This window comes from Pocillopora damicornis, chromosome 6, assembly GCF_964200805.1.
Source record: "Pocillopora damicornis chromosome 6, jaPocDami1.2, whole genome shotgun sequence".
NCBI classification, from domain to species: Eukaryota; Metazoa; Cnidaria; class Anthozoa; order Scleractinia; family Pocilloporidae; genus Pocillopora; species Pocillopora damicornis.
This window is the reverse complement of record NC_142675.1, coordinates 16,052,633-16,076,020: the sequence shown is the minus strand read 5'-3', so window position 1 is coordinate 16,076,020 and position 23,388 is coordinate 16,052,633. Positions and strand designations below refer to the sequence as shown.

At 37.2% G+C, this 23,388-nt stretch overlaps 2 protein-coding genes and 1 long non-coding RNA gene across 5 annotated transcripts in view; 2 read left to right on the top strand and 1 right to left on the bottom strand.

Moving 5' to 3' along the window:
• Positions 1–657: 657 nt before the first annotated feature.
• LOC113668778 (A disintegrin and metalloproteinase with thrombospondin motifs 6) lies at positions 658–17,609 on the top strand. 2 transcript variants are annotated; one of them, XM_027184727.2, is made up of 27 exons: positions 658–784; positions 1,882–1,945; positions 2,842–2,876; positions 3,445–3,517; positions 3,916–4,235; positions 4,413–4,563; positions 5,017–5,183; positions 5,468–5,551; positions 5,981–6,108; positions 6,451–6,461; positions 6,785–6,890; positions 7,394–7,534; positions 8,226–8,382; positions 9,070–9,165; positions 9,809–9,948; positions 10,101–10,167; positions 10,303–10,384; positions 10,679–10,803; positions 10,929–11,052; positions 11,627–11,716; positions 12,262–12,419; positions 12,881–13,016; positions 13,381–13,510; positions 13,799–14,009; positions 14,474–14,633; positions 15,806–16,117; positions 17,155–17,609. In XM_027184727.2, the coding sequence occupies exons 2-26, from the start codon at positions 1,885–1,887 to the stop codon at positions 16,114–16,116; spliced, it is 3,264 nt and encodes a 1,087-aa protein (XP_027040528.2). In that variant the 5' UTR covers positions 658–784; positions 1,882–1,884; the 3' UTR covers position 16,117; positions 17,155–17,609. The 2 variants fall into 2 exon arrangements, with proteins under 2 accessions (XP_027040528.2, XP_089065467.1); XM_089209341.1 differs by lacking the exon at positions 658–784 and adding an exon at positions 1,654–1,782.
• LOC149044202 (uncharacterized) lies at positions 9,001–15,471 on the bottom strand. Its single transcript, XR_016187649.1, has 3 exons — positions 15,333–15,471; positions 9,783–9,900; positions 9,001–9,133 (listed from the first exon to the last, which is right to left on the bottom strand). It is a non-coding gene; the product is annotated as an uncharacterized LOC149044202 (long non-coding RNA).
• Positions 17,610–19,465: 1,856 nt separating the features above from the next.
• The window catches only part of LOC113668795 (uncharacterized), a 31,804-nt gene continuing 27,881 nt past the window's right edge, over positions 19,466–23,388 (top strand). The window contains exons 1-6 of one of the 2 annotated variants that reach the window (XM_089209339.1): positions 19,466–19,552; positions 21,320–21,400; positions 21,870–21,931; positions 22,029–22,054; positions 22,198–22,264; positions 22,724–23,025. In XM_089209339.1, coding sequence (XP_089065465.1) covers positions 21,871–21,931; positions 22,029–22,054; positions 22,198–22,264; positions 22,724–23,025 — 456 coding nt within the window. In that variant the 5' untranslated portion in view covers positions 19,466–19,552; positions 21,320–21,400; position 21,870. Of the gene's footprint in view, positions 19,553–21,294; positions 21,401–21,869; positions 21,932–22,028; positions 22,055–22,197; positions 22,265–22,723; positions 23,026–23,388 lie in introns of those variants that run through there. The other variant, XM_089209340.1, reaches the window with a different exon arrangement.

Here is a 23,388-nt window from a genome sequence, read left to right as displayed (position 1 = left end):
GGATCTCGGAAGCTGCCCAACAACACAGGTTAGTATTCAAGGACTGGGTACTAAAGATGGGCACCCTCCTCTCCCTCCTTCCATGAGAAGCATTACCTTAATCAGCCTGAAACGATATGAGCTGCCAACTAACAGGGTGTTAGTGTATTAGGACCTAGACAGCGTCTTTGACAGGGTTCTTTTCTAAAAAGGAGTTTTAGGAACGTGCAGCTATTGTTCGTTTTTGTCCGAAACCCTTACATGGGATGGTTCAAACCTTGGTCGGCAATTTGTCGAGTCCAGGCGAGAGTTTTTCGGTGGGACAATTTGTACCTAAGGGTAGTATCCTTAAAAATTTTGTAGCCCCAGATATTTGAAGATTTTGCTTTATATATGAATGCATATTATCTAAAATTGTTCTTCATTATCTAACTTTTCTAAATTCAAGGAGCGGAGCCTTAGATGCGCAACTGAATTGTTTATCCACGTTTTTCCGTCGTTGACCGTCCTTTCATTTTTTCTTCTCCCACATGGTTCTGTCAAAGAGAATTTCTGATGCGTCAAAATGTGTCGCTATCTGAATTCAAGTTTTCCGGCCTTTCCCTACTAAACAAACATGTTTTTTCCTCGTGATACCACTTAATGTGAAAAAGTTTTTTTATGTCTATTTTACGACTTTGTCAATTGGTACATCTTGATATCATTTATAAGGCATTATTTCAAACGCCTTACCTAAAGATATCAAACACTTAATTTACAGCTTGGCGTCCTCTTAAAGGCAGATCTGATACATTTGATATCACAGGTAAGTACCAATGAATTGATCTATGAATTATAAGACACAATCTTTAGTTGCACTTCCAATTCAATTCAAGGCAGGCGCTAACACAACGAGGACACCTTTTTAAAGTTTCAAATGATTAATACAAAGAGAGATGCAAACACTGTTATACTTTCTCTTGAATTTAAATTGGAGAGCATATTTGACGGTGAAAATAGAGAAAAGCTTTTCTTAATTTTAAGAATTACAAGTTTTGGAAGAAAAAAAAACCTAAAAATAGCACTAGCCAAACATTATATGTTATAAATTCTCATACATTAAGAAAAGTTAGCTTTCAAATTTACGCAAACCTTCTTTGGACTATCACACATGTATAATCATAAGACTCCTTCTACCCCTCTCTTTATATAAATACAAGGTCACAGCTCGGGGGATGGGAGGGGGGTCCTTAGGACCATGCGGTCTGCATTTTTCACACTGAGAAACACGCTATACCCCCAAATTTCAGTGAGAAACTCCTTGATAACAAATCGTACACAAGCCCCAATAGGAGAGACTTAAAACAACAAAAACTAAATCGTTACCTTCACAAGGAGTGTAATGATCTGTTAATCACAAAATACAAAATATTATACTAACAGGACACGGTTAAAAATATGCTTAGATCTAATATTTAATTTCAATAATAAAACTTGCAAAGAGAACCGTTTTCATCAACATTCAGTCACATTTAAATAAAATATGTCACAAAAGATAACAATGAAAATTTTGGTAACAAGAAAAGAAAAAAATTTGAAACAAAAAGTCCATTTACTAAAGCAATGTTATTTTGACAAACGAATTTAACCAGCTGTCCACATATAAATATGTGAAACTGTAGACAATTACAGGAAAAAAAACTCTCAATGATACTGAAAACTCTGTAACGAATATTTTGCACTACCTAATAGCAAAGCAAAATTCTACTTAAAAAGATTACATACCCAATATCGCTTAAGTTATACATTGGTTCGATTTTTACCGTAAGTGTATTTTAGCGCAATATCTTCAACGAAAAATGTAACAAATTTAGTATTCATTTTCTAAATGACAAGTACCATTGCCGTCAATTTTTTTTCCAGAATATGAATCTGAAATGGAAGATTTTCTTTGCAATTTATCTAATGAATATTTTCATCAACGGAGGTAAGTTGATGTAATTATTAACTAGTTACTACTTTCATCTAACACATCTCTTTTGAAGGTGGATGCCATATGATTTATACCTGTGCCAGATATTTCGCCGCTTGTTTACAATTTTTATTTAACTTCCAATATTTCCCCGATAGCCTTAGTTTATTAAAGATGATTTACTCTCCAAGAACATATAATAATTTCACTTTACTGGCTCTCTAAAAATTCTTAATTTTATTTAACAAGCTTAACATTTAAAAGAAAAGTCTAAAAGGAAATGATGATCTTGGGTTGAAATTAAACCGCGTTTCAACCACTTGCAATTAGAAAATAAAGAACATTTAACATGTTCAATTTATTTAAAAGGTATCTAAATACATGTTTTAGAGATATGGGGGGGGGGGCGACTAATTAAGTATTTGGTGGATACATTTTCTTTTGTCCCTCCTCACCCTACTAACAAAGGGATAATTTTTATTCCTTGGATAAGTTACTGCCAACTAATTGTTTAATTTTCAGTGCTTTGATAAACGGAACCTGGAAAGTGCAACCGGTAAAGGGACTAATTAGCTGATTAAATTATTATAGAAAAAAATACGATCCATATTCTTTTGCGTAGCAATTCATTTGATCTTTTTGCAATATTTCAACATTCATAAAGCTTAAATATGGTTAAAGCAAATAACTGTTATGGAGGCCAGACTTTTCAGCCCTCCCAGGTTGAGAAAAGTAAATAATATGAAAGGTAAGAGTGACATTCAAAGAACGTTGTTACGTCATCCAATCATGCTTAATTGGTAAATCCAAATGTGCTATTTAAAATTTTCCAACACAAGTTAAGCAAGTACTCCTATTACAGGAATATTCTGTATCTAGCCAAACATTTTCTTTTCTTTCCTTTCTGGTAGACGTCATCTGCAGTAATTTATTCAAAAAACACACGGTAAGGTTATTGTCTGCAAAATTCAGTTGTCTCCAAGAAGTTAGAATCAATTAATCAATTGATGAAAGCTTCCAAGAAAATGTACGTCAATACGAGGGGAACGTATCGTTTTCGTCTGTCCACACGAGGATCGAAGATGAAACTCTTTTTTTTATTCATAAATTTTATGATTTTATGTTACATATATATCTAGAGCATCTCCAATCAGGTTTGCTTCACACTTTCTTGATTAGGAAGGTAAATTGCAGTCTCGGAAAAACTGACCAATCAGCTTATACGAACCGGATTTAGAACATTCGACTGACAACAGCTATTCACTTGACTCTGATGATGACTCACGTTGTCGAAACGTCAGTCACCACTACCGACAACAGTCCTTCTCAGGACTACACTCAACCGGGCGGGCGATCATACTACATTATCTCAGCTAAGTCTGTTTGGTAATCGGGAAATAAATTATAATCACAGTTTTCTTACTGTCTTTTTAGCTATTGTAAGACCATCATGAATAGAATCATACGGTTACCCATTCCCTTTTAACCAGTTGGTGTTCTATTTGACTGACTAGTTCCACGATGTTCACCTGCACATGGCAGATAGTGAACTACAGAAAACATTTGGAGTTGACTCAAGAGAAAAAGGTTTGATGCACATTTCTTTCTTTGGAGCTTTATCAAGTAAATGATTTTCACAACTTATTGACGTAGATCAAGCTAGAAAAACCTCTCTAAATAAGCTAATTAGTCAATAAACCTTTCAGTTTGTGGGTTGATAATGTCTGTGGCTGAGAGATTGTCTGAGAAATAAATATTTGGCCAAGAAGCTAAGATTCGACGGCAAATTTGAAATCTCAGCCGAAGAAATTACCGGCCAACATACCGGAAAAGCGTTTATCTTTTCCATGAGCCTCCCATTTATTTCCATAGCGCGCAAGTACAGTTCGTGCTTGCACCACATGACCTAAAATAGCCAATTAAATAGCGTGGATATTAATGATTGGGTTATGAGCCATTCTAATGTCTACATCATTGCACCGTAGTCCCAGAATATGAGGTGATAGCTCCCTATAAATCGGATGATTCGGGGAGTTTCGTTGATTACGTTCATCATGACGAAGAAAGAACAAGGAGAGCCACTAGCGAGCCAAACTTCTGGTACTTCAAAATTGAAGCGTTTGGAAGGTCACTTCATCTTAACGTCACAAAAGTAATGCCTAAAATAACAGCAGGAGCAGTGGTTGAGACAGTAGATCACAGTGGAAAGTCCACTTATAAGGAGGTGCCACGTGGCGTTCATTATACAGGTCATGTGACGTCGGAACCAGAGTCACTGGTCGCCATTAGCAGAAATAAAGGATTGGTGAGTCTTGAATCTGGATCTTGCGCCAGTGTTGATGTTAAGGTTTGCAAAACTAGTACATTAATACTAAAACAATTGAGTTATTTTGTCTCGATTTCTATGCATGATCGAGTTCATAATTTCTTTACCAAATACCTTATCTCTGGGGTACTACCTGGCTCTTTTGAACTTTTTCAGTCTGGGATCATTCAAACTCTCCAGGACGCACTTCACATTAGGCCTCTCTCACAGAATCTTGTTGAAAAGAATCAGCTTCAACACGGACTTCCGCACATTATCTACAGAAGGTCAATCAATCAAGATTTAACTCCTGATTTCCATATTTCAAGTAAGAAATTCAACTTGTTATTTGCCGTTGTCATTGTGCATTTGCGCCATAACGATATAAATTTCTTTCTTTGAACTCCTTCAATGCAGTCTGAATTTTTCAAAACATGAACCAAGCGTTATGATATTAAAATGTGGTTTTATAGTTTAAAGAAGCCAAGAAACGATATAGTGGCAGTTATAAGGATTTTGAAATTGTTTTCGAAGGAACCAAAAACCTTTTAAGGTTTAAGGTTTATTAAAATATAATGAGGTACAATAACGAAGGTGATGGTTGAAAGTTATTTTTAAAAGGTTCAAATGATTACAAACATCATTTCTATGTCCCACAACATAACATCTGTCCGGTCTTACTTTTAAGTAGATCCCCTTTTGATAACCCTTTCGTCTCTTTTTCTTCAACCTCAGTGGAGGAAAAGAGTCGATAAGGCTGTCTTTGTTTTGTACACTTCAGAGAGTGATTGGATGCCTTTTGAAAGGACCAAACCGGGCCTTCTCCGGAGGAAAAAACGTCAAACTCCACATAAGTTCCTAGAGATGGCTCTGATAGCTGACAACTTTGTGATCTCAGCCTATGGCGAAGAGGAAACGACTTATCATCTTTTATCTATCGCTCATATTGTAAGTACTTTCACTGACTAAAACATAGCATTTTAAAATACAAGCAAAGAAAGAAAAGAGCCAAATTTTTAAAAAAATGGCGAAGTGTAGAGTGATAAATACAAAATTCCACGAATGATTCGACAGTATAAGTTATAAAAAACATGCCAAAACACGTAAAAGACAAGCTAAGAAAAATCTCGCGATATTCAGTACATGAAAGATAAATCATTTTCCTTTTTTCACAAGCAAGCGTCTAAGTTAGCTGAGAGCCAATTAACCAATGAATAAACTTCTTTTCTAAGCTTTCAAGACTTTTCCACGACAGCAGTATTGGCCCAATAAAGATCACTCCTGTGATTGTCCGTTTGGTACTCAAGAACGATGGGGTAAGCGATAAGTGGCTGCAGCAAGTTTCTACGACAAACCGCTCCGGTGTAATGCGATAAAATGTTGAGGCTACAACTCTTATCTCAAATTTATGCTGGTTCGCATACTTATTAGAGCGTTTAGGCGCAGAGACCCCTCACATGTAACTTTTCATTGATTTTTTCCGAGTTTCATCTCCTCGGGGGAATACTGCGAGTCATATATCCTCTGCGCTTCTCCAAATTAAACGTTCCGATCTTCCATAACACTCTTGAGGCCATTGATATGTATACTGACCCTGTTCTGTCTCAGAGGATAGCAATATGGTGTACAAACTATATTAAAATGCCTTTTATTTATTTCATTTTCCGATGATATCTTAATCCATTTTATAAACCTTTAAATTTCTCAGCCAGACAAACATAATTTTTTTATGTTACTCTTCCTAGTTTGGCTATAATTCAAGTGCATCTAGAGGTAAGCGAATCTCCGCTATGGAGCGCTGGGCAAGAAAAAACTTCCCCGAGTCAGACGATGATCCTGCTCACGCTGATGTTGTCGTTCTGATCACGAGAAGGTAATTTGTCATCTTTTGGTATGAACAACGCAGATTTCTGTAGATTTACTCTTATCCTTAACCCGGAAGGTCTGAGGATTGATAAGTCGTAAGGGGGAGAGAGGGGAAAGGTGGAAGGGCCTTCCTTCAACTCACTTATAATTTAAATAAGTTTTTGTTTTTATCGGTACCTGGCAAGCCTCTAGACTACGATAACAGCTCTTACCTGCGGCTCAAGTAATTTATGAGACCGACAATAAAATTGCGAAGCGAGAAAGATGATAACCCATTATCAGGTTATGCACCTGAACGTTTTCAGTTATGTAATTTTAACGAAAATTTTATTTCCCTTTCTATTGACAGGAGTTCTGGGGGTAAGTAAATTTTTCTTCTTTTTGATCGCTCAAATTTGAATACTGAGTGACATACACGATCGTTGCCTTTATCGCCATGGTTATCGACATACGCGTTGAATCATCATTACTATTATCAATACAGGAAAATAAGAGTGATCTTTGTATTTATAACACCACGTAAGCGGTAATACAAATAAAGGAATCATTTTCGTCGTCGTCATCATTGTGATCCTTATTCGAAGGTCTTGATCCTAATGATGAAATAAAATATCATGAAAAATAATTAGAAATATAATTATCTCCCAATAGGTTTAAATAAACGGTGTGTTCATGACTTGCAGGGATTGCTAGCGTCGGATCAACATGCCGTAGCTACTTTGGGGCTGCTCTCTCCAACGACATTGGACTCGGAAGTGCCATTGTTGTGGCTCATGAGATTGCTCACACGTTAGTTAAACAGACGTGTTTACTATGAAATATAATGAATGACACTGAAAACATGATTGTCTCCGTGTGGACTTTGAGCAAATCAAGACGTCTACGGCAACAAGAACGTGGAGAAACGGAATTTTTGCTAAACAGAATAGCTCTACGCCTGCGTTTTGAAACTGAGTACAATTCCCAGTCGTCTTACGCAGAGCTGTGAATGGAATCCCGAGAGAAAGTGACTCATATTTTTAGTTCAAACTCAATGCTACATTCGCATGTTATTCTGAGGAAGTGATCTGATGCCTCCTTGGAAGGTTGGCACATTGAGCTCCTTACGAGGATTTTTGACAGAAATGAAAGTTCATTTCTTTAATCGCTGCTTTCCCATGCAAGGCGTCAACATATTGACATCGTGAACTCCCTCGCGAGAGGATCGGGAGGGTGTAGCCCCCTCATACAAGGCAGTTGCTATCATGCAAAATAAATATTTTAACTTACTCATATTTCGTTCTTTTTTTAAGGATGAGCGTGGGGCATGACGGATCTGGTGCAGCAGCTTCCTGTGAGAACAATAAAAATATCATGGCATCCACTTTACCGAGTGGACCTGGGTCCATGAAATGGTCTGCGTGTAGTCGTGAACGTTTCCAAGATTTTTTAAGGTATTTTTCACACCAAAGGATTTTGATAAAGGATTTTGATGATTGTGCAAGACCAGTTTAGAAATGCATATAAAATACAGCAATTCTAGGATAAATAAGTTATTGAAAGTTTTTTTGTGCTTAGTATTTTTACCCATTGATTGCCTTTTGACTCGATCTGCGGGCTTGTCAAAGTACCGCACGACTAGTAAAGGTACTCAGCACTTCTACATACCAAAACGTCTGATGACCTTTATATATTTCACGGCTTGTTATACCTTCTCCTTCATTCCCATCTTTGTGACAAAGCACTAAGTTGACCATAATCAGGTCCTGACCGGGTTCCGTACTCTACGGGGTTTGAATATTGTATAAAATGCTTTGTGCGACGCTTAATAACCGGTTCTAATCTAAGACGTGACGTGGAGGAAAAATAATTCCTTTCTATGTCGAGGGCTAAGCTTCCAACATACGTTGATACAAAATTATTATCGCCACAACCAATATTCACTCGCAAAAAAAATTTTTTTTCTATGCTACAGATTTTTTGTATTATCAATCATTACATTTAACGCCTTAGCAATATGTGTTTGAATATCAATATTGCAGGAATTGCAGTAAGATAAATTAACTAATAAATTAATCAGTCATTAGTCAATTATATTTCACGGGAGGGTCAGCCCTTCTACCAATCTGTTAATTTTTGGTGCAGCCAAAGATCAGACTGTTTAGATGACATTCCACCAGTTTCCAACATCACCAAAACTCCGAAAGAATTTTACGGTAAACTGCCTGGTCAAGTTGTAGACCGAGATGGACAGTGCAGAATGATTCATAACAAGGCTTACTACGCATGCCCACAACGCAAGGTAAGTGACCGCTGTTACACATAGCAGAATCTTTTCAGTTTGTAGTGGTGTTAAACTCGTTGGAGTTGATTCCTTCTGTGAACGGTATCTTTCTTAAACGCCAAACAAAGTGTGTTCGTACATAAAGTGGCTTGGGTTCTAAAGACACTAGCAAAACACCATCATCTTCTCTCTGAAAAAAAAGAGTAGGAACTGGTACCAACAGCTGATTAGGTGTTCTTTTGCCCTGTGGTCTTGTCTTAGAGTAGAGGAGTGGTTACTCAGTAGATTACTTTATTTTTTACCAAGATTCGGCTTACTTCTGTTGACGATAATAGGCTCCAAATCATTCCCAAACGTATTTTTAAGACTAGTTTAAAGATATACTTGCACCTATTTCGTAATTAGAAATGATCTATTGTACCGGCTCGATTTTTCACATTAAGTATCACACAACAGTCCTTTTTTACTAGAAACGCTTGGGGGACTTCTGGCGAAGCTAGCCGGGAAATCCCGCAAGTGATCGTAAAATCATCTGTATGACGATTTCGCTGCATTGGGAGAGTGGGTAACGTAAATTTGCACTCGAAAGAAGCAATACAGAATACCAGCAGATGAACCAGTCATCACTATTACCATTCCGGGTGAGTCGTCGATCGCGGTGGTAATAAATACTTCATGATTCAGTAACATTGCTCATCTTCGCAGACAAACTGTGGTGAACTTGGATGCACCAGAGATGGCTATAGATGCCTTTTATCTTCAACTTCTCCTGCAGATGGAACAAGATGCGGAGTTAGACATGTAATTTAACCTACCAGTATTTATTTATTAGAATACCTATTCGTAATTGCAATAACTAATTTATCATTTGTATAAGGTAAGTCTGAATATAAGAGCAGGATGAATCACCAATTACCGACATTTTTTATTTGTCTTAGGTTCTTCAGTAAATGGATATCCACCGTTCTTCTTACTCGATTTAGCCAGTAGATTAGCTTTTAGGTCGGAAATAAAATAATTTTCCTTTCTTTCTTAAATATAGCGAAGCAGCTTATAACAATATCTCTGAAGGAGTAAGTTCCTAAAGAAATTGTTGTGCTGCGTCGATGGGGGTCACTGTAAAAAATTTTGATTTTATCAACTGAATTGATAATGTAAATTGGCCAACGAAAAGAGTTACTAAAAAAAGGAACTTTTTAAACGTTAGCCCTTCGTTGGAGAAAGTAACAATTTCTCCTTTACAGACTAACTACTTAGTCGGAGACAAGCATGAAAAGTGAGTGAGCGACGTAAGAATGGATTTCCAAGTCAGTATGGTGATGGAGGCAGGGCAGTCTCCATTGAAACGTCTGTTGGGCTTGTTACATAGGGAGCTATTACTATACTACAGTTAGCTATAACTGAAGCTATTTTCTAACCTCTCTCTCTCGTTCTCTCGTTTAAGTGGTGTATAAATGGTCAGTGTGTAGATGACGGGTCACGTGTTATCCGTGGCCGCTGGAGTAACTGGTCGGGCTTCTCCAATTGCACCCGTCCCTGTGGAGGAGGGGTTCAACACAGATCAAGAACCTGCACCAACCCACCGTAAGACCTTCAAAAGTATTTTTCGGTCCATACACTCCATCTGATTTTACACCATTAATTGCTAGGTGAAAGGACTATGCTAGCTTTTAAATAGTCCAAGTTTATGAAAGAAAATAATTGATTAAACATAGATTTAAAACTCCTATTTGTAGACCAAAGAACGGAGGAAGGAATTGTATTGGGCCAACGGTGGGACATTGGAAAGTTTGTAACCCACAGGTCAGATTATTTTTGTTGTTGTTGTTGTTATTGTTGTTGTTGCTGTTGTTGTTGTTGTTGTTTTTTTTGCGTTCTGGTGCATCATGATTATGAGCTAATCGTAATCTTCCTTATTTTTTTGTATTTCATTAACAGCCGTGTCCAGCTGGCTCCAAAACATTTCGACAACTCCAGTGTGAGGCTATCGACCCCGAATACCACGCTTTTTATACTGCAGGTGTATAATAATTATTGTCGTTATCGTTGTTTAGCCGTTGACAGTCATCGTTATCATTTTAAAGAACGAAACGGCTCTAAAAAAAAATTCATATCATCGGAATATTACATGATTGGTGATAACTTTTTGTATTATGTCTTGATTAATTCTCGAGTTATAGATCAAAATTCCCCATTCTTATGACTGACAGGACAGGCCACCATAACTATTACTTAATAGTAGCAATCTGAGATTGACGTCCTGCAAAAAACTTTAAAAGTGACACTAAAAAAAACACTGCATGTCCTTTATCAGATCACTGTTCGTTGGTGTGTCGAAAGAAACTTAATGCTTTTCCTCAACGACGAGACGTCGAAAATGGGACGAGATGCTTCAGTGATCCCACAATCCCGGACGTCTGCATTCAGGGAAAGTGCAGAGTAAGACAAAAATTGAACAGTGTTTCATTTTTTCCGTATCTTTTACTTTGATTTTTTTGTTCAAGGAATAAATTTGATTCTGCAAATAGGCAGATATATATATAATTTTTTTTCAAATCAAACAGCGCGTATCCTGTGGTAATGAATTGGATTCTGAGATAAGACGAGATCGCTGTGGTGTTTGTGGAGGAGATAGTTCAACATGCAAATTTGTTCGAAAAAAGTGGGAAGAAAAATGTCCAGGATTTGGTAAGTTAAGTGACAACATTAACCGTTTTTTGTTGCGCCTGAAACTGATATCTTAGAGCCTGAAATATTTCAATCGTCACAATTCAGTGCAAGAGAACAATGCTAAGAAGTTTGTTCGTGATATTTCCATTAAAATGCAAGAGCATTCCCAGTTTCAAGGAGTGCAAATTTTAATTTTTTTTCCCTTATATACTTCACTAAATATTCCAAAAATATCTTAGGAACTTTAAAAAGGCAGCATAGGGGTAAGAATCAGCAACATAGTTCGAGAGCAGTTAGTTAATTAGAATTATTTCAGAAAGAAACGTGTGAGGATGATCGCTAAAGATTTTTGTGTTGAGAATTACGTCCATGATTAAGTTTCTTGCTCAGGTCGTAGAAGACATACCGAGTATATCTAATAATATCTATAGTAATATCTATAGTAATATCTATAGTAATATCTACCGAGTATATCGGTCGTAAATGTACCCCGGCTGAATTTACCGCAGATGTTTCGAATGTTTGTAACATTGAACCATTTTAAGGTTATGCAAAATCAAATTTAATTGTATGTTTCTTTATGAACGTTGAGGACCAGGAAAAGCATGCACAATTTTTGAGGTTCCTATTGGTTCTATGTCAATCTTTGTGGAGCAAGACTCAGCAGATAAGAACCTGCTTGGTAGGTATAATTTAGATTGAAAGAAAAAATTTAAGTAACAAGCCACGTTAATGTAAAATGGATTCGCTTTGGTTACGATTTAATTTGCCCTGAGTCACCCTTTCAACCAATGAATTGCCCGCCCTTTGAGCTGTTTGCTCGGTTCTTATTTTAGTTCGCTTTGGTCCCCTAGCAATGTTTCTCCTTCTTTTATTGGCCTTTCTGTTTTTTTTTTTTTTTTTTTTCATGTTTTAAATTTCTATTTTTCAGGCAATTAATGGAAAGAACCTTCAAATTGATAACATTATTTTCATCGCAGCCCTTTAAGAAAGCAAGCCACTTTAAATTAGTTAAGAGAAATTTTTTAATCGGGGACAGGCTTATCAAAATGTTTCGGGACATCAGCAACAATTCTGATCACAAACAGTGCATACCTTGGCTGGGGCTCAATGAATTAATTTTTAATTTTGGAAATAGTCTTCTAAACGTTAGATGGTAACTCACAAAGCATCTAAAACTTTTACTCACTCCTTACTTGTGGAATATGTTTTAAAATATCCTAATAGGTATAAAGAATAAAGAAGGTAAATATGCAATCCCAGTGCCCACTTGGAGTCGAACAGTGTATGCAGCTGGAACTAAGATTCACTATTACCACGAAAAAGATTACGATATCAACACGATTACCATTCCAGGACCCACAACAGAGGACCTTACCGTTGTGGTATGTGCATGAGGCAGTTAGTGTCTGACAGCAAACTTGGGAAACACTGAAAAGTTTGGAAATTGAACAAATTCTCTTTCCAGATATCGTCTAAAATTCTAAAGAAAAACAGTTATGGAAATTGCGAGCCACATCTCGGTTCTCCGTGCCAAATAAAATTGATCTTAAAAGCTTGTGAATTTTTGTTTAGATTAAAATATGGTGGATTTAGCAGCACATAATCAGTCTTTTTTAGTTTAGCCTGCACGTTTGATTTCACCGCCGCTGTCACTCCGAAACACATTCATTTTATTTATCATTCAACTTCTACTTCGCAACTTTTTTTCAAGAGAAGATTTGTTTACATTCATTTCTTCATTTTTTATGACTAAATAATTCAGGGGATTCAAGTACTGACTCAGAATTTTTATTTGATATAACAAATAAGAAAATAATTTTCGTATAAAGAATTTCTCTTTTAGTTTGTTTCTGCAGGTTACTCACACACAGGTGTGTGGTACGAGTTGTATGACCCAACTATTTCATCTAATATCGGAGCTGACGATGTTGAGTGGAATGTGACAGACTGGGGCGAGTGTTCTTGGAAGTGCGCTAAAGGTGTGAAAAACAGCTGAATAAGGAGGTTCTGTTTAAAAATGAGTGGTGGTCTTTATAACTGAGTCTCTTTAAACCAAAACCAAGCAATCAGAACGGCCAGTCCAACAAAAGGAAAATACTAAGAGGCCAGAATGAAAATTAGCAAACGGCCTAAGCTGCGGAAAAAGCCAGCGGCCAAGTCACGATTGAAAGAAAGAAAGAAAGAAAGAAAGAACGAATTTCAAGAAATATAGGCGATTTGATCAAAAAATCACAAGAACCTATCTTTTCCAAGTTAATTTTATCAAAATTACACTTTCTTCTCGTAAATAAAACTTTCAAAGAACAAAAGCCTCATGAATCTACTTCTACAACTTTCTTTTAGGAAAACAGAGCCGAAGAGTTCTTTGTACAAGAAAAGATGATGGATCGCACGTTGAGGATAAGGTTTGCTTGAAGAAGTCTAAGAAGCCTGCAGAAGAACAGTATTGCAATACACATCCATGCGACCCTCAGTAAGCTAAAAGCAATTTTTCATTCATTTTCATTGTTCATAAGTTCGCATATATTTCACTAAGTGTTTGAGATATGCTATACTTTGAAAGCACTATACGTACAAAAAGTCCTATTTGTCACATTCTAAGAAAACAAATTCTGGTTTTGGTCGACACAGTTTGGCATTTCTCAAGATTATTTCAATTATCTCTTATTTTGCATTCAGAACAGAGAAAAGGCATTTAGGTTACTATTGACGTCACTTCAAGAAAGCTTTTTTAAAAAATGTTATGGTGTTTTTATGGCAGTTGGTACAGTTCAGAATGGAGCTCTTGTTCCAGAACATGCGGTAAAGGGGTCCAAAAACGAAAAGTGCATTGCCGCCGGAAGCTGACGCAGTGGAAATTTGAGATCCTCCCAGACTCTTCTTGCAGAGGCGCTAAACCTTCTGGCGGAACACAAAGGAGTTGTAACGAGATCATTTGTCAGGCCGAGTGGAAAACTACCGCCTGGTCTCAGGTAACATAATTTAGTGATGAATGTAGATTAAATCGTAGAGATGTTGAAGCGATTATGTCTGTATTTTTTGCGAATTTTGATCGTACATTTTCAGTTCAAATTATATCCAGGAGAAGCGAAAGCCTAGTATATGTTAGCGTGTTGGGTTAAGATTTAAAATTGTGGATTCCAGTCTTTATCGAGCTTGATGACCCGTGACTTTCATAGTGCCTCCTTCTACCATCAACATAAGCAAACCTGACGAACTATGGGAGGGGGGAAAGCGTGGTCGAATTACCTATGGAACCTGCTGCAGGTTTCCGCCCTTGTAAATAGGCAATAGTTTTTAGCCACTTCATGATCAGTGCTGTGTGCCAATTTTACCTGTGCAGATTTAATCTATTCTTTTTTATATCAGGAAGTTATAAACCCTTTATTTATTGATCTCAATTTAGTTTCAGACAGTTTTGTTTTTGTTTTGCCAGTGCTCTTCAACATGCCGAGGAGGTACAAAGAAAAGGAGCCTCGTTTGCAAGAGACGCAATGATCGAGGAGAACTGGTCAAAGTACCTGAGATTCTTTGTCACTATGCCCCTAGACCGAGCCCTACCACTAAGGACTGCAATACAAATGTGCCCTGTCCAAGTAAGATATTTAGTTTGTTTTATAAATAACTTTTATTCTGCATAAAGTAAGCTCAGACCATGGCCCTCAGGCGGGGTATCAACCAATCACTGGCTAGTAAAACACCGCATGGGTCCTTACTTTAACATGGCAGAAATGCTCTATGCTTGCTAAGACGCAGTAGTTTTGAAACTTGTTGATTACCAAGAGTTTCTTGAGCTAAACTCTCAGCGGTGGCAAATTTGCATTATCAACTCAGTTGTTAAAACCAAATCATCTTTTAATAACTCCCACCGACACAGCGCCATAATTTTCAGAAATTACCCACCTATATCCATTTAAAGTTCAGTAGTTATGAAAGCCCTATACCGCAAATTCGGTTCTTTAAATAGAGAATAACACATGGGGGCGCGTAGATATGGAATTTCGCTTCGAGTGTTACATACGATAGCTCACGAGTGAGCGCAGCGAACGAGTGAGACGTCGAGTTGAACACGAGAAGAGAAATTTCATATCTACAAGCAAGCATGTATTATTTTGTTTATCATATAAACAAAATAGCCCTTTACTGACAAGAAAAGTCCACTTTCATAATGAATGAAAGTAAAAGTATCGACAATCCCTGAATAAAAATCGTAAAGAGCGTTGGTGCTAAGGCTCAAGATGTAAAAATGCGTTGAATCATTACAAAAACAACAATGGGCGTAGTTTTTTCCTCACCGACAAAAGAAATCTTTTCAGGTACACGGCCAAAATCGGCACGTGGCAAATCTTCCAGTGGTCGATTTTCGCTCTCAGCTGCGTGAAATGCCATTACCAAAGCCACTGAATACATAACTTGAACGTCACTATTTGTAAGCTATACGGGTTTTTCAGGGTTTTAGCAACCGTAATCCGAGAAAATTCCGGCAAACGACCTTGGAATGAGAACGGTGAAGGCTTTGCCGTTCATTCGTCAACCTGACCAAGTGGTGTGAAGGCGAGTGACGTGTCAGCAGCTGATTGACGATATCAAACACACGTGAAAAAATATCGAATTTTTTTCACATGTGTTGTTACGGCTTTCCTCAGGGCTGGAATCCTTGTATAACACTGTAGTTTGTATGATAAAACTGTTTCATCACCGTTGCTGATTTTTATCGGCTTCTCATCATGCACCCGAGTCTTATTTGTTATCTTCTCATTAATCTTAGCCCCACAGCCGTTGCTTAGATACAGAGGGCTAGGCTGTTTTAACGATGGAGACCCACCTGCTTGGCCAGAACTTGCCAAAAATTTCCGAAATGAAGGAATCGACTGGTCCAACATTGACGACACCATTCAGAAATGTGCAAAATTTGTCTTCGATAATTTCCCTGACAACAAAATGTTTGCCCTTGAGTTCTACGGAGAATGTTGGACAGGTAGAGAGGCAGAGCATTCTTATGATAAGTACGGAGCTTCCAGTGAATGTTGGAACAACGTCGGAAAAGAGCACGCTTTTTATGCATATGAGTTTTACTAAGGTGAGAAATAACGGTATAAAACACTTTCCCTGGTAATGAGTATACTTTTTTTAATTATGGGTTAAAAAAAGGATCCTAGATGGCTTTTGCTTTGATTTCCTACAAGCTTTAACTGGTTCAAGAATTAGAATTAACTCTATCCTAGTCGAATTAGTTTCCACTGGCTACGACTCATGTGGTAGGTAAGTCTGTACAGGGGTCACGTGGCCCATTGAGCCAGAGCTCATATCTTAGAAGTATTACTACTACCCCCTGGATGGTACAGGTAAATGTTTTAAACATTAAACCGATACAGGATCTTTTCTCTCTTTATTTCGTTTCCTATTCCTTAGGGCGTTCTTATATCGGAGCGATTAACAACGTTCGCGGGTCTTGATTACTTTATCGAGGATTGCGGTCTAGCTTGTCTTCTATTCAAAAAAATGATCTTGATTACACGGAGTCGTATCCTGAACTGAAACGCTAACCATAATTTTCTGTCCAAAAATAACTAATCACGGAGACGTCGATCTAACCAGAAAATATTTAGCAGCTTCTCTTGGAAGCGGTATCATTTAGCTTTAACGGAAGTGGTTACACAGAGGTGTAGCCAGGATTTTCCGATGGGGGATCACTCTTCAGTCAAACAGAGGGTACTCACTAGATTATCACGTCGAACTCCATGCCTTGTTATACTTAAGAAAGGCCTATAAAGGAGGGACCACGGACACCCTAGGACCCTCTCAAGTCCCTCACCCAGCTTTGCCCTTCTGTTATGCCAGTCCATCGCGAGCTTACTCCCCACTATCTCATCAGGCTTCCCTGACAATCGCCATTATCCATTTATACTCCTGTGCAGAGAGAGACGCTGTGGAATTGTTATACCGAAGATCATAACACAATAAGCCGGCCAAAACCTCTCTACCAGAAGTCTAGTCCATTAACCGTCAGGCCCCCCTGTCACCTACCTACCACTTATAAGTTAAAATTTAATTCTAATAGATTTTTTAAATTAATTTTTTTTAATATCGTTTGTGGTTCGTTCTGGTGTATTTCAGGTCTAACTGCTAGGAATCTTTCAACGTTATCGCCTTTTGGAATGATGCAGCCTCTTTCTATTTTAACCTGCGGAGCAGGCGACGTAGTAATATCAAGTAGAAGATGTTCGAAGAGGAGTCACTTACTCCACGCTGTCACTACCATTTCCGACACTCGAGAAACTGTTCTCCTAAAGCAACCAGTTTTCCGATGGATTTCTTTTCAAGAGAACAGTGAATTTTCCGGGACAGCTTTTCAGAATATCTGGCGAGTGGGGTTTTAAGGTCGGAAATTTATTTCCACACCCATGAGACGCGTTCGACCGAGATATTTTGATGAAGTTGGTACTCTTAAGTCTGCCTCTGACAAATTTCGCTAATCAATGCTTCAGCGCATGCTTCGCGGGCTAACTTGTTAATAATCATGTATTTAAGGGAATAATGACCGTCAGATAATAAAAATACTGTGACTAAAATGTAGAGGTTTTCTCTCCCTTTCTTGAACAACTTAGTTCTCTGCTTATATGTTCTATATTTTATGAACGATCGAGTCTTAGCCTAAGTTGTAATTAAATTAACACAAGCTCTTGTGGCCAAAATATAAATTCAAATTGGATTTATAAGCGAACTTGTACGATCCTCATAGTTAGGTTTGCAGATTTACGAACATGGCAGTGTCCCCTCCATTTGTTCCTTTGTTTGTCACTTTTGAACCAGCGAATACTAAATTTTCGGACCGGCAAGGAAATGAAGTTAAGGAATAAAAAAAAGTAGTAATTTTAAACGTCTAATTTTGTCGCTGTCACAGACTCGATCGGGTATACTTACCGCACAGCCCCATACTATTGTAAAACAAATCTGTTTTCCCGATGGCAATCTATTGTTTTTGTCATTGTTTTCTCTATCCAAGAACTGAAGGCATAATGTAGTATGGGGCTGTGCGGAAATTTTACCCTCGATTGATATAAACATGATAGTTTATTTTCAGTTGATGATGTAAGTTAGTCACTATAAGGAGTTTTTTTGCGCTGAAGTTTCGAGCGTTAGCCCTTCGTCCTTGCCTTATCAATTCAGTTGGTAGTGCCAAATAATCCTGCAATGGTAACACAGTTTCTTTAGAAAATTATCCCATTCATTCCTTTGTCGATATAAACATGCATTGGTTTCTGTATCCTTCATTATGTGTATTGTTTGGGCAGATGATGTTTATCTTGACTTAGCAATATATTCTTGTTTGAATAAGCAAATAAGGGTTTTCTGACTCGTCTCCTCGTTATCACCTATTCAGTTCTCCTCGGGAGGTTCGTCTGCCGAAGAGGTTAATTTTAGTTCGCAACACGATAAACATGCTATTATAATGTTGGAAGAGTTTTTTTTTTTTTATGTAAGAACATTTTATTTTCCTGTCTGATGACTGTTATTTCCGACCCAATGTTTTCTTCAAGTTTTTTCTTTTCCCAACAACTCCTTCCTGTTACAGAGGGTTTTTTTACCTCCTGATTTTGCCCTTTCCTCCAACCTTTAACAAACGAAATACACATTTATTTAAGCCAAAAAAAAGATCTTTTTATTTTATCGGTTTATATTAGCAATTTAGTTGTTAAACTTGGCCTTGACTATTTTTTTTGAGTACAAAATGCATCGAATGATAGATAGACAGACAAATATCACACACATCTTATCGGTAAGAAAACAGTCCACTTACAATGTAGACTTCACTAAGTAAATAGTTTTTGGGAAAAAAAATTTCAATTTGAATACGACGCCATGGGTCGATGATCAAAAAAATTCAATTTGACTACAAAGCCATGAGGTCGGTGATCACAAAGTCTGCCTTTCTCAAGCTTTCAAATGCTATTTTCCAACTGTTTTCTTTGCAGACATGATAATGCGTTTAATTTCAACCCGTCATATTTACCTGATTAGTAGTTTGAGTGACAATACTTATCAGTAGGGAGGAGTAAAGTTCATTACAGGCATACAGCAGTGTGTCAGCCTCGAATGTGAGAAATTTATGGCATTTGGAGCAGACAAGTTTATTAGAAATTTCGTTTCTATTGATATGGCCGACCGACTCATCTATGATAGCATCTCGCCGCGTTAGCCCACCGACTTCTACAGTGATTTGTAAAATTTACAAATGAGAATTTATTGTTTGCCTCTGGGCTTGCAACATTGGGCCCGTGTTTGTTTTAGATCATGGTCTTACTGACACAGCTTTATTTCTTCAAGCTACACACAAACTAAACAGTAAATCCTACTTTCTTTAGACAAATATTCTCAAATGCAATTATTTTCATCCTTCAGTGTTTGCCGTTTAAGTCAAAATAAAGTAAACATATCGCTACCTGTTTTTCGCGGTAACAGAATCCTTTCAAACGTCTCGCTTGCCTGATAGGTAAGATGAAGCGCACTTAAGGTAAGAAATTGTTGGACCGTTTTTGGTTTTATCGGATCAGATAAGAAGTTATTGGTAAAAGGTGCGATAGCTTTAATAGGACTCTCTAAATATATCATTGTCGGAATCTGTGCAAATAATACAAATTTCACTTTCCTTAGCTGAGAGATGGTTTAAGCTACTGATTTCGTTTTGGTATTTGGCAGACATATTTCATCAATATGGCTCAAGGTAAAATACGGCTGTGAAAATCCCTCCCCCCCTTCATTTAGCGAATTTCCTGCGCGGCCAGATCTTTCGGCAAGCGCTAGGACATTAATAGCCTAATGAACCAACAAAGGGCCAATTTTTCGCAAAAAAGTCATTCCGATTTATCAAAACTGTTTTCTCTCAGAATCACCCAAAACACATAGCATATTCTTACAGGGGCGATACTTTCCCCTGTAGATGACTTTTTAAGTGGAAAACGTTTCACACATGTCACATATTCCTCTAAGAGTACGTTATTATAAAAAGTTCTGTGGTAATTAATATTTTCTCATACTGGTGCTATATTGGAAGTCTTTTCATTAAAGATTTAAAGAGAAGTTTTAATGCAAATTGTTGCATTTTTTTATAATTTTTTTGTCTGAGGTAATCTATCACAAAAATGAGGCTATGAAAAATTAGGGCGCACAAAAATTTTATTTCTTCTTTTAAGTACGCGGAGCACTAAAACGCCATCTTTCAGTCTACGCAAGAGATGTTGGAATACTCATCCCCAAGCGATCGTGACGTATAATTTTATGACAGATCATGAATTCAAATCAATCAACTTCATTTCAAAATTTATTTCGAAGCACTTATTTCTTTCAATGCCAAAGTTTTATCGAAATCCATGAGATATTAGGGCATCTTCCAAGATGCAAAAGTCTTTTTTTTTCAAATAAGAAAAAAGTTCAAATCAATATTAAGGAAGTTGTTAAGTAAAACCTGCTTTTTATTAATTACTTGCTGACAATAAGCCGACACAGTATCCATGACAACTACGATCATGAATGGCTAATACAGATTGTGGTATCTCGCCTTCGCCAAGAACTGATAAGATCTTGTGAAAACAGTCGGAATTCCTATATTTCTTTCATTCAATGAGACTATGAAAATACTTTTTTTTCATTCAGGTAACAGTCTAGACATATCGTGCTGATCAGTATTTCACTTTACTGAACACATTATCCGTAACTAGGCAATATTTTCCCATATCAGGTATCTGTCCCGTTATAACACAATATCCGCTTCAATAAAACATTATTCATCATTAGAAAGCATTCAGCTGTAATTAGGTGATCTGTAGCTTAATTAGACATCATTCTCCGAATTGACAGGAGCGTTTACTATGAATAACTTCAGTTTCAGTATGATTTAAGGTTATACTTACCAAACTTTAAACTATAACATAATAGAAGAAATCGTCTCTTAAGCGTTTTTTTTTTTTTTGACAATTCTGTAGTTCATTTTTAGCAAGTAGAGTTTCTTTAATGATAAGTTAATAGTAAATAATATACCACTTAGCGTTTCAAGATAAACCAATAACCGTATTTGGGATGTAACTCTATATTTTTATCAATAGATCTTCTTTGTTTTGTTTAGAGATCTCTTAACTTCCTAGCTTTTATGTAACCTCTGGTCGTTCCATTGTTTCTTATGCAATTGTTTCCATTGTTATAGTAATTATATCGTGATTTTTTTGGAAATTTATCAGTAATAGACCCATTTTGAGAGTGTAAATAGAAAGTGTATATTTGATAGTCATCAAACGCAAGAGCTGCAAATGCGTCGTAAGAAGACACCTTGAGGAATCAAACTATTAAGGGATTTTAGCCGTTAAAGGTGAGTATGGCTTTTTGCTTCAGCTTTGTTTGAAATGGCAGGACACTCACAAATGGTTATTTTGGCACGCCATACTCTCGAAATTCTTGTGAACTCTTGATTTCAATAGCTTGTTTGTGAGGAGTAGCGAAAATCTACGCTATTTCGCTTTTTCCAAGCAGTCAGTTTGTGGGGAGGGGACGACTTGTCGGTCTGAAAATCCCTGTTGGTTCTTGTTCCACTCCTTGGTAGTCTAGCAGTTTCCTTTCGGGCATAAGCAGAGAGGGCCATGGATTATCCTGATCAAAAAGTAATATCTTCTAATAATAATCTCCTTTGATGCACAATCCCTCTTTTAATTAATCCTCTAGAGTGGTGTTCACTTTTATGTCTTGTTCGCCTTCTTAGCCTCATTCTTTTTAATCCAAGGGATGCTCATTTTAAGTTAAACAATCTACTCGTCTTATTATCGCCGCTGCTATTGTTTTAGGATGGGCTGGTATCATCCGCTGTTGGCGTTTCCAGTTCTTATGATTGTGTTTCTCTCCGGAGGTAAGACACTGTTGAGGCTCTAATGGTCACAGATCTCACTTTTTCCGTTACAAAGTATTAATGTGAATGGTCAATTTGATTTCTTTTCGATCAACAGCTTTTGCACGAACGACGCACCGAAATGTAAGTCGATGAATCATTAGTTTTATAGTTGATATCATTCGCATGTTGAAGGTGTCAGACGGATGATATCTATATACCCATGTTTTTGTGATAGTTTTGTTCATATGTTATTTTTATTTTTTTAATAACTGTTCTCACCGCAGACGCTTCACCATCATATGACAGAAAATGATCTGAAGTACTTTTTCGGTGTTGATAATCATTCAGAAGGTAACTTAAGCAATAGAAAACATTTTCGTCATTTAACAATAACCTAAGTGGGATGATGGACGAACTTGAGAAAATTTCTCAAGCTGGAGGCGTGGAATTTATCAACTTTTCTACTAGTTCAACCAGTTGAGGGGGTTATTAGGCCGGTCATCCAATAGAAAGTGTGGTCTATTGCTTTTATCAAATGAACCTCAATTTTTATGAGGTTTAACGGCACAAGGGAAGGATAGGTTTTCTGACTAATCAGGGCGTTCGTAGTATTTAGGTATTTGATAAACATCCATAAAACTGAAGACCATATCCTACTGCTTCCGTTGATTGGTTACTATTGGTAATGACATCTTTTATATGTTATTCAAAGTTTCCATAACTGTCCACTTTTTAAGAGCAGGGAAAAGGTGGTTTTACACTTGTAACTGTTCAACTGAAGCTACCTATTATATTTCTCTTTCGCTGTAGTTCCCGAGTACGATGTAACCACCCCTTATCAACTCAAGGAAAATTTCAAAGGTTTCGGACGGCGTCAACGGCGGGCAGAGGAATCACGTGAAAACATATTTTACAAAGTCAAGGCATTTGGGCGGGAATTGCACTTGAACTTAACATTGAACAAAAAGCTGATGTCTCCTGACCTCGTTGCGGAGACGATATACGCTGATGGCACGATATCATACTCTCCCCCACCCCCAAACAATTACTACCTTGGTAACGTGATGTCCGATCCCGATTCAATGGTGGCTGTTAGTGACAACGGAGGGCTGGTAAATTAATGTAAAATGTTTGTCTCAGCTTTCGAAACAGAAGTGTACTAGATAAGCTCGATAGCTGGCGACAAAATAGAAAGAAAAAGTTTAACGGGTAGGATTTCATATATTATCCATGTGCAAATGGAGCTTAGTAACTTAATCAGTTGAACCCTAGCAGAAACAACGAGCCATTTCTATAGTTAGATCTTTATACGATACGCATAAATGAAACATGTTTTTAAAAAAAATTCATTTGATGATTATGCAGTTACACAGGGAATATGACGATAATATCAGAAGACATTTATCTGATATATAATGGAACCTAGAGGAAAAGTGAAATTGGTCAACTCAGTTGGGCTACTTATTGACAGAAAA

What these genes read in the sequence shown, in the direction of transcription:
- LOC113668778 (XM_027184727.2), top strand. Translation starts at nt 1,885, where the DNA reads ATGAATCTGAAATGGAAGATTTTCTTTGCAATTTATCTAATGAATATT. An exon ending in TTTTATCTATCGCTCATATT is followed by an intron (nt 5,184 to 5,467) that starts GTAAGTACTTTC and finishes TTCTTTTCTAAG; the next exon opens with CTTTCAAGACTTTTCCACGA. An exon ending in AAACTACCGCCTGGTCTCAG is followed by an intron (nt 14,010 to 14,473) that starts GTAACATAATTT and finishes TTGTTTTGCCAG; the next exon opens with TGCTCTTCAACATGCCGAGG.